Source organism: Thunnus albacares, chromosome 19 (assembly GCF_914725855.1).
Source record: "Thunnus albacares chromosome 19, fThuAlb1.1, whole genome shotgun sequence".
Lineage (NCBI taxonomy): Eukaryota > Metazoa > Chordata > Actinopteri > Scombriformes > Scombridae > Thunnus > Thunnus albacares.
In genome coordinates, this window is record NC_058124.1 from 11,731,754 (window position 1) to 11,749,576 (window position 17,823).

The 17,823-nt window shown below is 39.9% G+C and overlaps 1 protein-coding gene across 1 annotated transcript in view; it reads left to right on the forward strand.

The window, feature by feature from the left end:
- cdk6 (cyclin-dependent kinase 6) overlaps positions 1–17,124 on the forward strand; it is a 41,475-nt gene extending 24,351 nt beyond the window's left edge. The window contains exons 5-8 of the mRNA XM_044335654.1: positions 5,979–6,088; positions 13,481–13,531; positions 13,805–13,940; positions 14,034–17,124. Coding sequence (XP_044191589.1) covers positions 5,979–6,088; positions 13,481–13,531; positions 13,805–13,940; positions 14,034–14,186 — 450 coding nt within the window. The 3' untranslated portion in view covers positions 14,187–17,124. The remainder of the gene's footprint in view (positions 1–5,978; positions 6,089–13,480; positions 13,532–13,804; positions 13,941–14,033) is intronic.
- The last annotated feature ends 699 nt before the right edge of the window (positions 17,125–17,823 follow it).

Genomic DNA, 17,823 nt, shown 5'->3' on the forward strand with positions numbered 1-17,823 from the left:
AAAAAATAAATGATAAATGATATAAAACAAAGTATAAAAACATGTCCACTTTAATAAAGCACTAGCGGTGAAAGGCTTGGAAAAAAGAGGAATTGAATCAAAAACCATTTAAACATGTCCCTTCTTAGTCAGAACATAGAATGAGGAAAACACTGGCGGCCATATATAACTACATATTGTAGTTATATATGGCCACCAGTGCTACAATATGCTACAATATGTAACCATATACAAACTGCACAATATGTAACCACATACAAGTTTGCAGTACTGCTGTTCAGTTTGAGCAGGAGCTGGTTTTCAAAGTTAGTACAGTTCAATCTTGCTTGCTTTGCAGTGAAGATCAGTCCAGCACAGCTGAACAGACGCTCACAGGCAGCAGATGCAGGCAGGCCAGTGTTGAGTTTTCAGGACAGTTTTTTGATGTATGGAAATGAGTTTAGTAGGTCCATCTTGTCTGAGACACAAGCAAGATACCCATCAAGCTCCCCTGTAATTCCGTGACCTTCTGGATTACATCGATGAGAAGAAATCATCTTCATCCAATGAATGCTGCCCAACTTGTTCCATGTCATCCTGTGTCGTTTTCTCAAGGAAAGTTTTCACGTAGGCTAAACCTGTATAACAACAAATAAACACAAAACATCCACATACTGTATTGAGCAGCTCTGACAAATACAATGATGCAATTATGGTGCAACATAATTCTTCTGTTCTTCTGTAGACAAAATCATGATGCCTATGATGACACAATAAAACTTAAATACATCTATTATCAATTGGCTTTTTATTATATTTTGAAATTTGGGGCAGTTCTGTATTAAAATTACAGTAAAACCTACTTGCCGCTATTTATTTTTGTAGTGTAATGTACTGGCCACAAGGGCACAGCGTAACCACATGCGCAGTCCGCCACAGCGAGATTAATTATTGGGTAAAACAAAGCAATGCATGGTCTTTCTTAGCATTGTGTTAAAGGTGCAAGTGGTCAATATGTTGACACAACAAAAACATTTTGTTTCCATTGTTTTATTATTATTAGAAATACTATTATGAGGATATACTACGAGTTCTTGTTTGTCTACAAGTTTATAGTGTCTATTTCATGTTTAACAATATATATCATTTATCATTGGGAAAATGTACCAGTATATTGATACACATTAATGCTTACTCTTGCATGCCTACTCTTAATGTGCACTTACCTGCCTCTATGACATCAGCTTTCTCAGTCCAAATGGTCTTGAACCTTGGCAGGATTGCTGCGTGCAGCTATTAGTTCAGGGTCTTCTGTCATCCCACCAAAGCGCTTTTAGACACCATCCTGAATGGCTCTGAAGAGTGGCAGACACATCTTGGAGGAAGCTTCCATTTTTCTGAGTTTCTTGTAGCTGGAAGATCACGGGAAGTAGCCATCCCGTGTGTGTGTTTGTCTCAGACTGAAGGATGGCCAGTAAAATAGTTCAGTCCTCTACCATATTTAGCATTTGATTTTTAATGAAGTTGTTAAAATAAAAGTGGCAAATACAGAAGAATTTAGTAAAGTACCAGACAGTTATTTTTGCAGCTTGCATAAAGCGGTGAGGTTGCACTACAATACACTAATTAAAACATACTTTCGAATATTATGTTCAGTTTCTGCTAAGTCCATTCCACTAAATGCCAATGAATTCACACTGCCCCTTTAAGTAAAAGTTACAGTTTTTGAAAAACATTTAAGTATAAGTACACAAAAAATCAACTTTGTTACTGTAACAAGTAATTTGTTACCCTCGTGTACACATTTAATAAATTGTTCATAACACTATAACATCGTTGTAAGCAGATATTGTTATTATATTAAATGTTCATTAATATACAGTATTTGTCAACAATTGGCCTATAACTTCTCCTATGGAGACCTATTTTTTATTATTTCAACTGTGTTTTACTATATTGTTATTCATTATCTATTTATATTTCAACATTCACTTATGTATGCCCACAGGAGTTATAGTTTTTGACAAATACATTAATAAACACTTAAATCTGCTTACATTATAATGTGTCATAAAGAATCAAGTAACCGTTTATATACTGGTTATAAATGCTAAGTAGGGGACTTTAAAGTGTACTTACAAATGCACCATTTACTCCTGTTTAAAGCTGGTGTGCAGGACTTTTGTCTCCCCCTTCTGGCCGCGAGGGTAATTACAATAAATACTGTCAACACGTGCTTATGTCACAGGCTCTGGCTTAGCCTACTCCATCGTGACTGTTGCGGCTGTAAAACAGTGGATAAATTGTTTTGAGCATCACACAACCCCTGCGAAATGACTCATTTTACCATCAGAATTTGATCCATTCGGTCCAATAACATGGGAAGTCTAGAAGAACCGCATGATTAAATTATTTCATCCCTCTTCAAGTTAGCAGAGAGCTACCCGGCAGTTAGCCGCCTCGGCCGTTGGAAGTCTGCATTCATGTATTCATCAGGCCAGCGCAGGAGCGTCAAACCCGACACCAGATTAAAACTCTGATATATTGTGAAATACAGAGATTTATTTGGTGATGGGCTTAATCAGCATTGTATGAACTCGTTTGGCAGGGGCTTGAATGTAACGGACGTTCATTTATATGTAAAAGTTCTGCAGAGCAGGTTTAAGTATCGGCTAAAAACTACAATGTCTAGAAAAATGTTTAAGAAATTTCTCTGCCTTTTTTATATTAAACTACTTTATATATTTGATCCTACTGAAGACACAACCGTCATCAAAACAGTTCACAAAGGGTCTTGCATCTGAGTGCCACAGTCAGAGTGGGGAAGTCGGGAAAATATTGAGAGACAGACAAAATTTTTGGCTTTGGCCTCTTCATTTGATTTGCTAAGAATAAGAACGATATAGAATGATGCCAGCCTCATCTATCAGTGCAGAAGCAGAATGAAAGACCATGTTGCCATAGATATACTGTTACAAGAATGATATATTGCAGTGCAAGTAGTCAGCGGCAGTAGTTACATCTATCTTCCGGTGTGTGTGAGTGCGTGTGTGTGCGTGGGGGATATATATGCCTGTATCTGCAGTTGTGGCCAGGTTTTCGAATAACTGTGTTGCACTGAGGCGGATATACCCCGAGCTCTAGGTCTGTGGTTCTTCCTAGAAGGTTCTATGTGGCTATGTGCTTGTACAAGCCCCAACTTTTCACTCTGCAGAGCTACAAATTTCATGCAGTAAACTTAAGTCACGCATTTGAGGCCGCAGCTGCAAGACTAACAGGAAGATGTTGATTGGGTCACTTATGCACCCATTCAGATTTTAGAACAAGATCTGTGTGTATTTTAGAAAAAGCTGAGTGTTTGATGGCTTTAGTAATGCCATTTCTTGGTTGGTAGGAGGACAATTGAGATATGAAGATGACTTGCAAAGAACTTAAAGTTAAAATTTGTTTAAAAAAAAATCCTAAAAATTAGAGCAATGTAGTCTTAAATTTTCTAATGTAAAAAAACCCCCATCAATGACGTTTTGTTGTCTGACATTATGTGCAACTGTGCAACTTCCATTCATGCTTTTCTTTGAGGTTTCACTGTTCTAAAAATTTTCAATGACCCTAGCAGTCTGTTCATTCTCAGTACATGTCTAATTTTTGTTCACGTGACTCAGCCACCACTTCTCAGCCTCAACTTCCTCCCTATTTCCACTGAAGCAGGAAGCAGGAGATGAGAAAGTATCACACATCTGCAAAATGCAGCCCCCAGCTCTATTAATAGTGTCATTCAGTTTAGAAGAAAAAAATGTGACCGAACTTTTTATTCCTCTTATCAGTCTCTGTTGACTGCCTCAAAAAAAATTCCAGCGCGGGGTAATGTTTGGTCAGTTAGTATGTTTGCCTCATCAATCTAGGATTCCCCCTCATGCTGCAGTTATAAATAAAACCCCATTTGGATTGTGGGTAAAAAAATATTTCCCCTGTGACTAAATTAATGACTCATTTTTAGCCATTGCCTTTGCAGGATGTGGTTCTATAACTAGGTGGGGATATTGAGCATGAGTCACCTTATCAAATGTATTATTATTATTATTATTATAATCATCTATTTTTTATATTATATTAACTATAAGTTGATTACTGTTCAATTATTAGCACATAAAGTTGCAAACTACTTGAATGACTCTTTCCGAATTGACAATTTACAATAAGAAAAGGAGTGGTAAAATTCAGTAAGTTTTCATACAAAAAGAGTTTAAAGCCATGCCGGTAGCTCCCTGAGGCTGTACTTAGACACAGCAGTGCTTTGAGGTAAATGCTAACATCAGCATGCTAACATTTAACAGGTGCACCATCTTAGTTTGGCCTGTTGGCATGACAACATTTGCCAATTGGCATTAAACAGCTGCAGTACAGCTGAGGTTGATTGAAATGTAATTAGTTTTGCATATATTTGGTTACACACCAAAGTATTGGAGTAATTAATTAAAATGTTGACGTGATAATTGTGAAAGTTCAGGGCATCAACAAAGTCATTAGAAATATCCTCTAGGGACCATGAATATCTGTAGTTTGGCAAGCCATCCAATTATTAATAGATATTTTATTCTGAATCACAAAGGTCAACCTCATGGTGGGACTAGAGTGAAAAGCAGAAGTCAGTAAATAGGATTCATTCTCTGGGGACCCCGAGTGTACAAACTTTTATAGCAATCCATCGTGGACTGACCGAACAGGCCAACAGACATCGTTGTCCCAAAACAACAACTTGTATTTCCTGATAGGAATTTAAATTATTGAAGGCCCAACATGTGCGCTTACTGAAGTACTGGAAGCAAATGATCATAGCATCTGATACTGAAATCATCCAACCTTTCCTAGCAAAATAAATCCTGTCCAAAAGTCTATAAACCATAAAGTTGCTTGACTGCTGACTCAAAGTAACTTTTCAGGGGGCGCTTGAGCACATAAGCAGCGACCTGATCCACTCTTTAATAGTCCGTATTTGGCTATCAACATCCTTTCAAGATCATGGCTCTCATAATACCCGTACAGGCACGTGGACAGCATCTAAAAGCCCACGGTATCATTTCCTTGTACTCCCACAGAGAGTCCAAGCCAGCTAATAAAGATATCTAGGTGACACCGCACTCTTTTTGCTTACAAACATTCGCCTCAGACTCTTAAGATCCCGATAAGCACTCTGCAGTGCCTGAGGGGGGAACTGCAGCCAAAAGCTGTTGGAAAAATCTGGAGTTTAGGAAAGCACCTGGAACCATTCCACTCTCTTGCTAGGGGTCACTGAGTTTTGTCTGGAGGCCTTCCCTACTGTAGCTGTTAACAATGCTGCTGCTTTCCTGCAGGCTATGGCTGCACACACACTCAGAGCTCCCAATAGCGTCAGGGACAAATTTGGAAACCATGCTTAGTGTAAAGTGGCACAAAATGGCTGCTGTTATACCTCAGGTGGGTGCAGGGTTACTTGATGCAAGAGGGGAAGTGTTTGTTTTTTGTTTGTTTTTTCTATATTTTGGCAGGAGGGTGAGGGTTGTGTGTGGTGGTTAATATCAGTTGAAGTCAACCCGTTATCACTTCACACATGGAAGACATCTGCCTGGTTCAGTCCGGTGAAATATTTTTAACCATTGTTAAGGGTACCGCTGCATGAACGCACATTTACATGCATATACTGTATTATGTGTCCCTGGTGGATTGCCGTGGAAAGATTGTGTGATGTGGGTACACCAAAACGGGAGCAGGGAGACATGTCCTGCCAGATATGATTTCATGTCTTACGTAAGCCTAAGATGGGGGCAGAGAAGTATTAACCCTGTGTGTGTGAGAGTGTGTGTGAGAGAGTTAGCACCCCTTGAATGATGACTTTTACTTTGTGCTGCTGGCAGGTGAAACTACACTTTATAAATTGGGATTGATTTGTTTCTCTGTGTCTTTCTATGTACGTTATTACCATATAGTCTTAATGGATTTTTTTTGCTGTGTGTGCGCTCTAGGTGGTGACACTGTGGTACCGAGCCCCAGAGGTGCTGCTCCAGTCCAGTTACGCCACACCGGTGGACCTGTGGAGTGTCGGCTGCATCTTCGCTGAGATGTTTAGGAGAAGGTGAGAGCTGGAGAGAACACAGACCCTGCTGAAGTTATTCTTCATACTGTGTAAATAAGTAGTGGGATGACTGTCAGTGTTATTTAGTGCTGATTATTTATAAAGCAGGAGAGGAGGAAGAAGAAATGACATGTCGACACGTGGAGTTAAAAATCTGGCCCAAATGTCTCACATCAGCAACTCCAGCCACATTTGATACCAAACTCTTAAAACACCACTACTCTTGCCATTTTGTTTGATTAAAGTCAGTTTGATGCATTAAAGTTAGCCTAATCTCTATAAACTATAAACAGATATCTGCACATGAATGCAGAATCTGTAGGCAATGGGACAAGATTTTGGTACAGGAAGCTTTTTTTAAAAATATATCTGCATTCATATGCATATATCTGTTTATAGAGATTAGCCGAAATGTCATCTGGACCATCTCAAATTGCTAATCGGACTGTAAATGAGGACTGGCGCACAGAAGAGGAAGTCTTGGCCTGGATATCTGTTATCCGGATATCTGCTAAAATATTGGCCATTGCCCCCAAAGGCTAAATTGTCGCTGATGGCTTCCAAGATTGATGTTAGCTCTTTTCTGTTTGGGAGAGGCTTTTTATTTGCCCTAACCAATAAATGTAATTTACTTTGGAATTAGATTGGAGAAAAAAAAGTTGATTTAACAGTTGTTATTCTTCTAACAACCTGTATAGGGGTTTTTTTTCTATTGCTTTTCTAGATCTGGCACAGGACAATGGCGTTGCCATTTTTAATCATACCTGAAAGGTTCATATGGGCTCAATTGGTTTCCCAACCAGGGGGAACAAGAGTCAGTGAGCATAACACCAGACCTGTTTGAATCATAGAAAAAAAATCTGAGATATGGGCAGCAATTCAGAGGTCTGGAACTGGGTTACCACTATTCACACAAGTTAGGAGTATGCATGCATCCAAACTGAAGAGGGCACATGCTAGGCTGACAGTGAGCAAATGTCAACAGCTCGCACACTGCAGGGCTCCAATGTCCACTAGTGAACATTGTCACGTAAAAGTGAACTGAAGAAGAAAATGAAGTGCAAGAATTAAAGTAAAGAAGTGAAACTGTAGTATACACCATAGTAATAGTGTCAAACTGAGGTCAGGTTTACTCTCCATTATGTCACTAGTGTCACTGGTCAGGCTACAGTAATATGGATTAGGAGCCATTTGGGATAATGCAGTGCAAAACAGTCTCCTCTACAGATGGATTTACCACATTTACTGTTCAAACAGATTATAATCATTGATCTACAGGGATGTGTACATAATGTATAAATGTATATTCACATGCTCATATCCTTGTGACCAGGTCTCAACATGGAGATAGTATCACTAAAAGTCATCTGCTAACATTTCTTTCCCATGAAGTGGAGTTTTACTGTTTGCATGGATGCTTATACAGAGTATTTCAATGTGAAGAGATGTACAAGATCAATGGTTGATAAAGTCTTCTTCACCTGGTTTTCTTCATAATGTTGAGCTGTAGCTTGGGGTGCAAGACTGTTAGTGTTGCACCTGACTGTTGGGTTTTATGGCGACACCCTAAAAATTCCTCAACGTTACTTTTCTATGTGTTACGCTCCACAGAATCAGTTATTTGGGTGTTTCTTAAAATTGTCATCTTTTTCCTCAAATGACACCTGTCAGATGCGTTGTGAGCAGTGAGCAATCACATTTCAGTTGGCTTATCAAACCATTACAGTAATGACAGGCCGCTTGCTGTGGTTGCAGCATGCAAGTCAAGATTCTACTTCTTGGTATAGGTATTTGTCAGTTTGTGGTCTAACGAACTTCACACACTGGAGAGCCAAGCTAATAACGGACTGTTTTCTCTAAAACCGTTCAACTGCCTGCTTATGGAAGTGGAAAAAAAAGACTTTTCCAGGGCACGAGGATACATCTGTTCATCCTAGCATCAATCTATTGTTAATATTTATGTGATACTGTATGTATAGAATTATCTCTTATAATCAACAGAGAACTGGGGTCTTGCCAAGCTGTAGTGGTGTGTTCTGGAGTAGATAAGAACAGTCTTTCTGAAATGAGGCTGAGTGCCAGGAGGAGCAGCCCTGCCTGCAATTTATGCTTCCTTCCCCAACCGTCCTCACACCCCAACATGCGCACACACGCGCCACATACAACGGCCCACACTCTGCAAATGCAACTCAGTAGGAAAGTAGAGGCTCTACAGTAGTGGCAAAGGGTGACACGGGGTGAAGATATTGTGTAGAAGTGTGGTATGAAAATGAGTGATAAATTAGGGGGAAAAAAACTGAATTAACTAATGGAGAACCATGATGAATACAGATGCTACAGAGCAGAGGGGGTCTATTAATGGTTTCAGTATGATTATAATAGCGACTTGTGAAATAGCACTCTCCATTGCCATAGTTTGAACGACTTTCAAACTAATGAAAAAGCAAGGAAATTTTAACAAAGCGCAGTTTAATACAATAATAATACTAATACTAATATATAGACTCTCACTCAGTATTTTCCATGTACAACTCCTTAGGTAACCTCAGTTGTTCGGTGTGATATCGAGACAAAACAACTTCCTCTGTAAATTGTCCATCATTATTGCATCTGTGTGTTAGTGCAACTTGTGCACACGTGTTCCATCGAGTCATGTGTTCAAGCTTCATCTGGTAGCCTGCTATAAAAAATGATGACACGTGACAATTTTTCATCGTCCCAGACCAGATCTGTAATTTAAATGTTTTCACATACATTAAGATGGAAGAGTGAAGGACAGGGAGAGTTTTCATATTCTTGGTTTCCTGCTTTTAAAACAGGACTATGGATAATGCGTTACTGACATACAATATAGTATGTGAGCCAGGTATGTAAGGAAAACACTTGAACTGACATTTCACCACACAGTATGTTTCACATTTTGTGATCTTCATCATAGGTTACCCAGCATTAGATGATGACGTGATATATTTTCTCTCTGTAAAGTTTCAGTAAATCTTCTCAGGTAGTCAATGAGCAGTTTCTTGTTTTCCGCTATTTCATTCAACTGTATTGTTTTCTTTCTGAATTGTTGGATTAGACCTGAAATGATAAGTTGGTGAATCATTTTAACAGAAAGACTGACAATCATTTTAATCCTTCAGTCGCTTTTCAAGCAAAAATGCATTCATTCTCAAATTCCAGCTTCTCTTTTGTGGAGATTTTTTTTCTTATGTGATAGTAAACTGAATATCTATATCCAAAAAAGAAATTTGGTGCTATTTCCTTGGGCTTTAAGAAATTGTGATGGGCATTTCTCACTATTTTATCAAGCAAGAAAATAATCAGATGAATTGATAATGATAATAATCATTATTTGCAGCCCTACTTTGGATGTAAAGGCGTGATCTGAAATCCACCAGGATAAGCTTTGAAGAGTGTAAACAATACTTAACCTTAAACCTACTTGGCTCCAAATTATGGTTTTGACGTTTGTGAAGCTAGGTACAGAAAGATGTGATATGAGAGTGTCATTATGAATTGTAAAAATCCATTTAATTCATATCAGGAGTTGTGAATGGAGCCCTGTTGTTGCGTGAAGGATATTGATGTGCAACATTTCTCTGTTAATGTATTCAGTTAGGTTGCAAATAACACCTCAGTCAAGCCCTTGCTTCACTGAGTTGAATGGCAGTTGTAATGTTCTTTCTGCCATCCTTCTGGCAAGGTCAAGGTGGAAATGTTTAATGCTATTCAGACCACATACATTTGTTAACACAGCACAAACCTAAGGTATATTACATGGCTGTGTAACTGTTTTAATGCTGCACAAAAGAATTTGTGGCACATTTAAGTAAACATCTTACTGCCAAATGACCAAGAACCAATACAAATCAACAGTAACATTTATGTATTGTGCACATAAGAGGTTTGTCTCTGTTTCATAGTGTTCCTTTGAGCACACACAATCTGATGTTGACAATACTATCTTCCCTGAAAGCAGTGAGCTGTGTGTGTGTTGTCTAGGTTAGGGTACGTCTTCTCTCACCCTGACACAATAAGCTTTAAAAAGCTTTGGTGTGTATATGTGTGTTTTCACAATCTGGCACCTGTCCAATTCTGCCTGAAAGTGGAGGGTACTTTCAGGCATAGGCAGAGCACTTTGATGGCCATACACACACACACACACACACACACACACGCACACACACACACACACACACACACACACACACACACTTTCTCTCTCTCTCTCTCTCTCTCTGTGTGTTTGTCTCTCTCCCTGAAGGTGATTAAGATGGCTTTTTAAAAGGCCACCTGTTAGAGATTAAAGGGCACCTGGGAGAAGCAGTGAAAGAAAGCAAAAGAAAGAATGATTGAGAGGGAGTGCAGAACAAGAGAGGATGAGAACAACACTGTTTATTGGTTTGCAGGTTTGTTGAATTTGAAGATTATAATCATTGACAGCTCAGATACAATGAAGCTGACGTCCCCACTGGAGGTCATCACAATAGCTGAAAACCTAAAAAAAATTCACTTTTACATTTTGTACATATGTAAATCATTTTTTGAGGCAGCTGTGGTTCAGGAGGTAGAGAGGGTCGTCCGCTAATCAGAAGGTTGGGGGTTCAATCACCTACTTCTCCTGTCTGCATGCAGAAGTGTCCTTGGGCAAAATACTGAACCCCAAATTGCTCCCGATGGTTGCACCAGCACCCTGCATGGTAGCTTACCGCCATCAGTGTGTGAGCAGCAGAAACATTGTAAAGCGCTTTGGATAAAAGTGCTATATAAATGCAGCCATTTTAGAAATCACTTCTACACAGTTAGTCGTTGTTAAAGTAACAAGTCAATTAATTGATTGTAGTCTATTAACAGAAAATTAATGCCAAACATTTGCTGGTTCCAGTTACTCAAGTGTGATAATTTCCCTGTCAGGACTGTAAATGACATAACCCAAAAGTTTGGGTTTTTGTGTTGGTTTTTTCTGACATTTTAAGATGTGATCCCCGCTGAGCAGTGACAACCTTTTCTTATGACTCATGAACCTTGAAAGGTTTTCCCCCTCAAGCACCTTCTCTCCGCTTTCCACTTTCATCGTCAAACATGGCATTGTAAAAAAAACCTCCTGTAATGACTATGTACTGTAGCAAGTGTAGTTGGGAACCTGTAGTTCAAAGGAATTTGAGCAAATATCATACAAGTCTGCATCTGCATGGCTGGGATAGTGTCAGGGTGAGTCATGGATCAAGTGAATGGGGAAGAGAGAGCGCCTGCTTGTTGAAATTCCTCCAATCGAAAAAGGTTGAACGTGTTGTGTTAATGGTCCGGGAGGGGCCCCACATCCGTGTTGACTTTCTCACAGTTTGGAACTCAATTGATAAATCCCCAATGACACAACCTTGCACGTGCATGTGTGTATGTGCTTTACACAAACACACACGCACACTCATATAGACAGTAAACCCAACACAGACTTGCGTGACCAAACTGATGCAGGCTGAAATATAAAGAAGCCACATTCAAACATACTCTCTGTTTCTCTTTCTCCATTTCCCACCCAGACAGATTGACACTCACGTGCAACCACGCACGCACACACAGACACACAGACACACACACACACACACACACATTCCAGAGGTTGTCTCAGTGGAATGTGGGACAGAGCAGGGTTGGCACTAAAGGAAGCGTGACTCAGCTGCTTGTCCCAACCCAGTCTCAGTCCTTTCACTGCTACCCTTTAATGTGTGTGTGTGCATATGTACAGTATGTGCACATTAAAATCTCACAATGGGGAAAAAATAACTATGCGTGTGTGTGTGTACATTTCTACACTCCTTTTGTGTGTACTTGTTTGAGAATCTGTAAATGTGCATTTGCACTCAACTGTTGACTGTGTGTGCATGGCAGTGGCCAGCTCTATGTGAATCCAGTTATCCCCTTCCAACAAACCACTCCAGGTTTAAAAATGGACCTCTTGGAATTATCAGCCCTACTTGTTTTGGCACGATGACTTTGCTGTAGGTGAATTTTTTTCTTCTTTTGCAACAGTCAGAACTGGTTTGGTCTGATCTCAAATGGCTTTAAAACCTCAGCACAGTACTTTTCCTTTAAAGACTTGCATGTGGTCCTCTTTCATAGTCAGATGTTTAAAGAAGAGATGCAAGAGTAAAGAAACACTGAGACATCCATTGGCTAAGGGTGCCAGTTGTGAACAACTGAAACAAACTCTGTATCTCATTTCCACTTCCGAACTGAAGCATGTGACAGCATTTGCTGTCACTGTAAAAATGTGCAAAATATCCCTGTGTGACTAATTTCCCAATGCCTGAGTCTGTAGGAAAGTGTGGGTGTTCAGCTATGCAAAGCTTCCTGCAAGTGGGAAAAGACAGGGAGCACATGGTAGCTGGCCAGTCTCTGTTGACTTCATTTAAGTGGGGTGCACTTGAACTGTATTGAGGCCTAGATACAGAATGCATACAAGCACACCTACAGCATGTTACAATATCCTGCATTACATTGACATCTGCTGGTGACTGATCAGTTTAAATAAATACAATATGACACAAAGATAGTTGTTTCCTGTTTACTCTGGTGTATTTCACAGCATAATTTAAGGTAGTAACACATTTTGCAAAGTAATCGTGTTTAGCCCAGAAGGCTTGGCATTGTTAGTGTTAGAAGAAGGTCCTGTCTTTGACAACAACACCTCCTTATTTCCTTTGACGAACTTCAGCAGGAAGATCTAGTTCCCATACTTCTTTCTCTGTTAGAATAATCCAACTTTTCTTTCACACGCCTCTCCCTCCCACTTTCCTACACACATTCACACAGAGAGAGCAAAAGCAGACAGACACGCACACACACAAGGGATAAATAGGCTTTTTCTGTCCCGTGCGGCAGCCGGCAGGCTTGTGCTGATGATGACTACTGGAATTTGTGCGGGTGCCAGGGCAGGCATGGCCGCCCACGGGCATCCAAAGACAGCCCAAAGCCACAGGAACCACCAGCAGCCCTGCCGCCGCTCTCCTCCCTCCTTTTCACCCCTCATCCCTCCCTCCCTCCACTCTTCAGTGGTACTACCAACACTGCTTCACAATCCTGACTACATGAGATGGAGCTGCGAGTGTGTGGCTACTTCAAACGTTCACATCAGAGTCACACATTCCTCTCTGTCTTGAGCCAAAAGCTTATATCTTAGGGCTGGTTGTCCACAGTTTACAGTGCTCATATCCTAAGTAGGTCAATAACGACAGAATTAATGCTTTACACTTTAAACCAAAATGCATCACAACCACATCCTATATCTATGTATGGTTTTTATGCTGTGTAATTTGACAATTATGGCATTGACTCATGTAAATGTTTAAGCAGCAGCAAGTCACACTGTACGGTTTTTCTCTTTCCCAGACCTCTGTTTCGAGGAAACTCAGATGTTGATCAGCTGGGAAAAATTTTTGAGTGAGTATCATAGACTTTTTGTTTCCTGTTACCGCTACTGACATCCCATGTACAATATTTTCCTGAAAATTAATCCACAGCCTCCCTGCTTAAATTAAACTGCCCTGCCAGGGTGAATAACATCAGCACCATTTTGCATCCCAAGTGTGTGAAAGGCATGCACAAATCAGGATCATTTTTAGGTTAGATTTGAACCCTGGTGATGAGGCAGCACTAGTAGTTGATGACTAGTTGACGATGGTGAAGACACTGATGACTGTTATCACCCCACAGTGTTGTTGGGGTACCTTCAGCAGAGGACTGGCCCCAGGAGGTGGCCCTACCACAGAGTGCCTTCACCCCGCGGCCTCCTAAGCCAATAGAAGACTTGGTTCCAGACATGGACGAGCAAGGACGGGCCCTCTTATTGGTGGGTAGTATGAGCCTTTGTCTGTTTTTTTTTTGTGTGTGTTTCCTCAGTTTAAATCACACATTAACCGATCATTCTCTTGTCTCCATGCAGCAATTCCTTGCCTTCAACCCCTCCAGGAGGATATCTGCCTTCGCTGCGCTGAGCCACCCCTATTTTCAAAGTGTGGACAGCCACAGTAGAAGCGTGTACGCAGCCCAGCCTATCCCCAGCAACAAGCCCACTATGGAGGAGAGGACTGCCTGACTGTCCTCCTTCACCCTTAATCATCCCATACACTGTCTATAAAAAGTGTTCAGCCAACCCCTCCTCTGTGTTTTTTATGTTTAATTGTTGTTACAGCATTAAATCAAAGTGCATTAAGCTTTTTAGAATTTGTTGACATTAGATAACACTTACATGTCACAGTGAAAACACATCTGTATAAATTGATCAAATTGGTTGATTTAGTCACATCAAACCAAGGAACCTTCTTCTAGAGTCTCCCACATTCCTTTGGGCAAATGCAAGCCGAAATGTCATGTGAAATTTTTCAACAGTGGCTTTCTTTTTGCCAATCAGTCATAAAGCTGCAACTAGGAACACAAACAGGCAACTGTTGCTGGAGGCGCAGTATCTCCCATCTCAGTTAGTTGTCGTCCTTCAGTATCCACAGGTCATGCTGGCCCCCTCGTTTTTCGCACAGACATTCAGTTTTTGGATGACCTGCTATTGACAGACTTGACAGTTAGTCATAGTAAAGAAGGTTAATACTTATGACATTAATCATTTTGTGTTTTATATTTGTGCTTCACGTCAATCAGTTTGTAGAGAATTGTTTTCACTTGGACATTACAAAGAGTTTCTGATCATCCAAAAAGCTTAATCCACTGTCATTCAATGTTGTACATGAAAACAAAACATGAAAAAGCTCAAGGTGGGACTACTTTTTATGGTCAATGTACAAAGCCCTAGGAAAGTACTCAAAAAGAGAGGGTAAAAGTTGTGCCAGGAAAGAGGACACCGACACACTCGCCCCCCCCTGCAAAATGCACAAAAGCTATTCTCCTTCCATGAACTGATGGATTGTAATTGCTGCTTTTAGGTTGTGAAATGTTGATGATTGACTATGTTAACAATGCAAAGAGACTTCCATTGACTGGTGGATGAACTGTTGAGGCCATGTAGCAGAGGCCACTTCATGACCAGTGTTTAGCCCTACGACAGCCTCCTTAACTGGGGGACCGGACCGTACAGGATCTCACCTGGGTGGCCCTCATGGATCTCACCTGCCTTTTTGCTTAATGTGGGTGTGTGCGGTGTTGCAGATACACAGTACAAGCACGATCATGTAGCATGTGCACTGCCGCTGACATAAGCACGCTCATGTACATACCTACCTATTGAAACATTATTAGGCATCACTAGCCAGCCACTCACTGCCATGTCTGACTTATCATTCCGGTTTTACACATATTATATTACTGCCACCTTGAGGATGTCCTGAGTAACTGCAGACCAGTAGCGGGATTCTAATGGCTTCTGCAACTCTAAATAATTTGGGGTCAAGCACTCTTCAAGGAACTTATCATACTGGGCTGATACTGGTGCTGAGACGATGATGAAAGAGCCTTATAGAAATGTTCCTGCCACTCACTTGGTGTTAATACCGTACTTTTAGTCTGCCATCATTCTTTTATCATTATGAAATACAATTATTATTTACTATCCGAATGATACAGTAATGCACAGGCTTGCAATAGGTGGAAAAAGTCCCACCAGCACTATTCAACATGAATACATTTGGCACAGAATTGTGTCACCAATATTCTGTATTTAATTTTAATTTTATTGACTTATATGCTTGTTTTTATCAAGTTGTTACTTGATTTTTAAGATGCTGGGGCATACAATATTCTTACACCAATTACACCAACTCTTTAGATGATTATAGAATCTGTGTAAGGATCGTTTGACAATGTAAGGAATGTATAAAGGATAGGCATTGGTATTGTACAGTATATAGTGCTAAGTACAACCTGTAATGATAGAAAAATTTTGATACGTGCATCGTCAGCCCATAGATATGTCGTAAAAATGGATAGACGTAGAGTAGTGAGGGTCAGTGGAATGTCGTATGGCGAGAGTATTTTGTCTATTGAAAATGTTGGGCGGGTTCTGTGGGTGCTTAATGAATTTCATCTTCTTTGGATTGAGAGTGACTACGAATTTTACAGTGGTTTTCATAATGAAATGCACAAATATTTTGTGTACAGTTTTCGCTTCATGCTTCAGTCATGTCCCTTATGTTCAAGTTGAGTTTTTTTTTGTTTTGTTTTGTTTTGGTTTTTTTTTACCAGCAAGGAAAAAAGCAAGTTATGCAGAGTTGTATTTTTGTATGTAGTAGTTCTTGCAGAACAGTAAACATACTTAACACTGGTTTACTTTTTCTTAACAGGTAGTGCTGCTAGCACACACACACACACACCCTTTTGACTTTCTCAGGTTCTTGGTATGGACGTCCGAACCTTTCGGGCACAGTTTGCACATCTCTGGGCTACTAACTGACCACATCACAACTCCTTCAGGTTTTCTTTCAAGCTGTTCCATGATCATGTCATTGATCATAGTCTACTGTCATTCCTATTTATCAAATATATGTTACTGTAGTCATTACTGTCTGAAGATAACTGCCTGTAACTGTTTTGCCATGTAGGCAACTTTTAATTGCTAGATGGCAACACAATATAGATCCATGTATAAATGTCAGCTTGACTAAGCACTGTGTGAATTTTCTGTTTGATAATGACTCATATCTGGTGTCAGTGGTGCATACAATGCAATGAAAGCTCAAAATACTTTAGGTATAGAGGTTTACAATTATAATAATGACTGCTTTAGTCTCATTAAACTTGATACAATCACTGTATGCTTTTCTTTTGACCAGTTCGTAAAATACATTTCATTCTCATAAAACTGAAGTCCACTGTTGAGCTTTTAGAAGTTTCACTGTTTTGAAACCAACTTAGCTTGGTCCATCATATAATTCAAATTACACACCTGTTCCTGTGTCACATTTGTTTTTTAGCATATGTAATGGAGACTAGGAACAACACAATCATGGCATTATACTTATGTATGAATGCAGGCATTGGTGTCTTATTACTGTGTTGCACCAGTTGAATAAAAAGCAGCTTTTTATGAATGTTGTTTTGGACTCATTTATACCTGTGACTGATAAATTAACAAATTAACAAATGTTGATTTAATTTGTAATTAAACTTAGAAATGCAGTTTGCGCCACACTTTTCTTAACAATATGCTTCTACTTCATACCAGCACAAAGGATCAGATGAATGCATTTTTAGATACAAATGTAGTTGTCATTGAATTTGTGTTTTCAGTAAATAAACTGATGAAGAGCATGTGCACATGGCCTAGTACTAAGTGGTGTAAATATACATGGTAAATAATTCTCTCAAATGACGAATGCACCTTGGCAGAGGGTTGTATTATGACACACACTCAAGTATGACTGGTTGACTACATTTTGTGTGGCATCAAGACCAAAGTAACAACATAAGAATGAGGAAAAAAAACATCTACTATTCTTCATGTTTGCAAAAAAGGTCCATACTCATGACTCCAAAGAGTTTCTAGAGAGCTGATGTTAAGGTGCAGGAGCTTACTGAAGGCCCATGTTTAATTATCCTGGCTTGGGAGCCACACTATGGAAAGATACTGCTCTACACAGTGTCAACAAATGCACCTGAGAGACAGTACTGCTGAAACAAACAACAACCTCAGAGCCAGATGAGAGGGTGATACTCATACAGAAGATGGCAGTAAAGCAACTCCCAGCTGCCGTAGAACATCATAGATGAAGAAGGAGAGCCAGCATCTG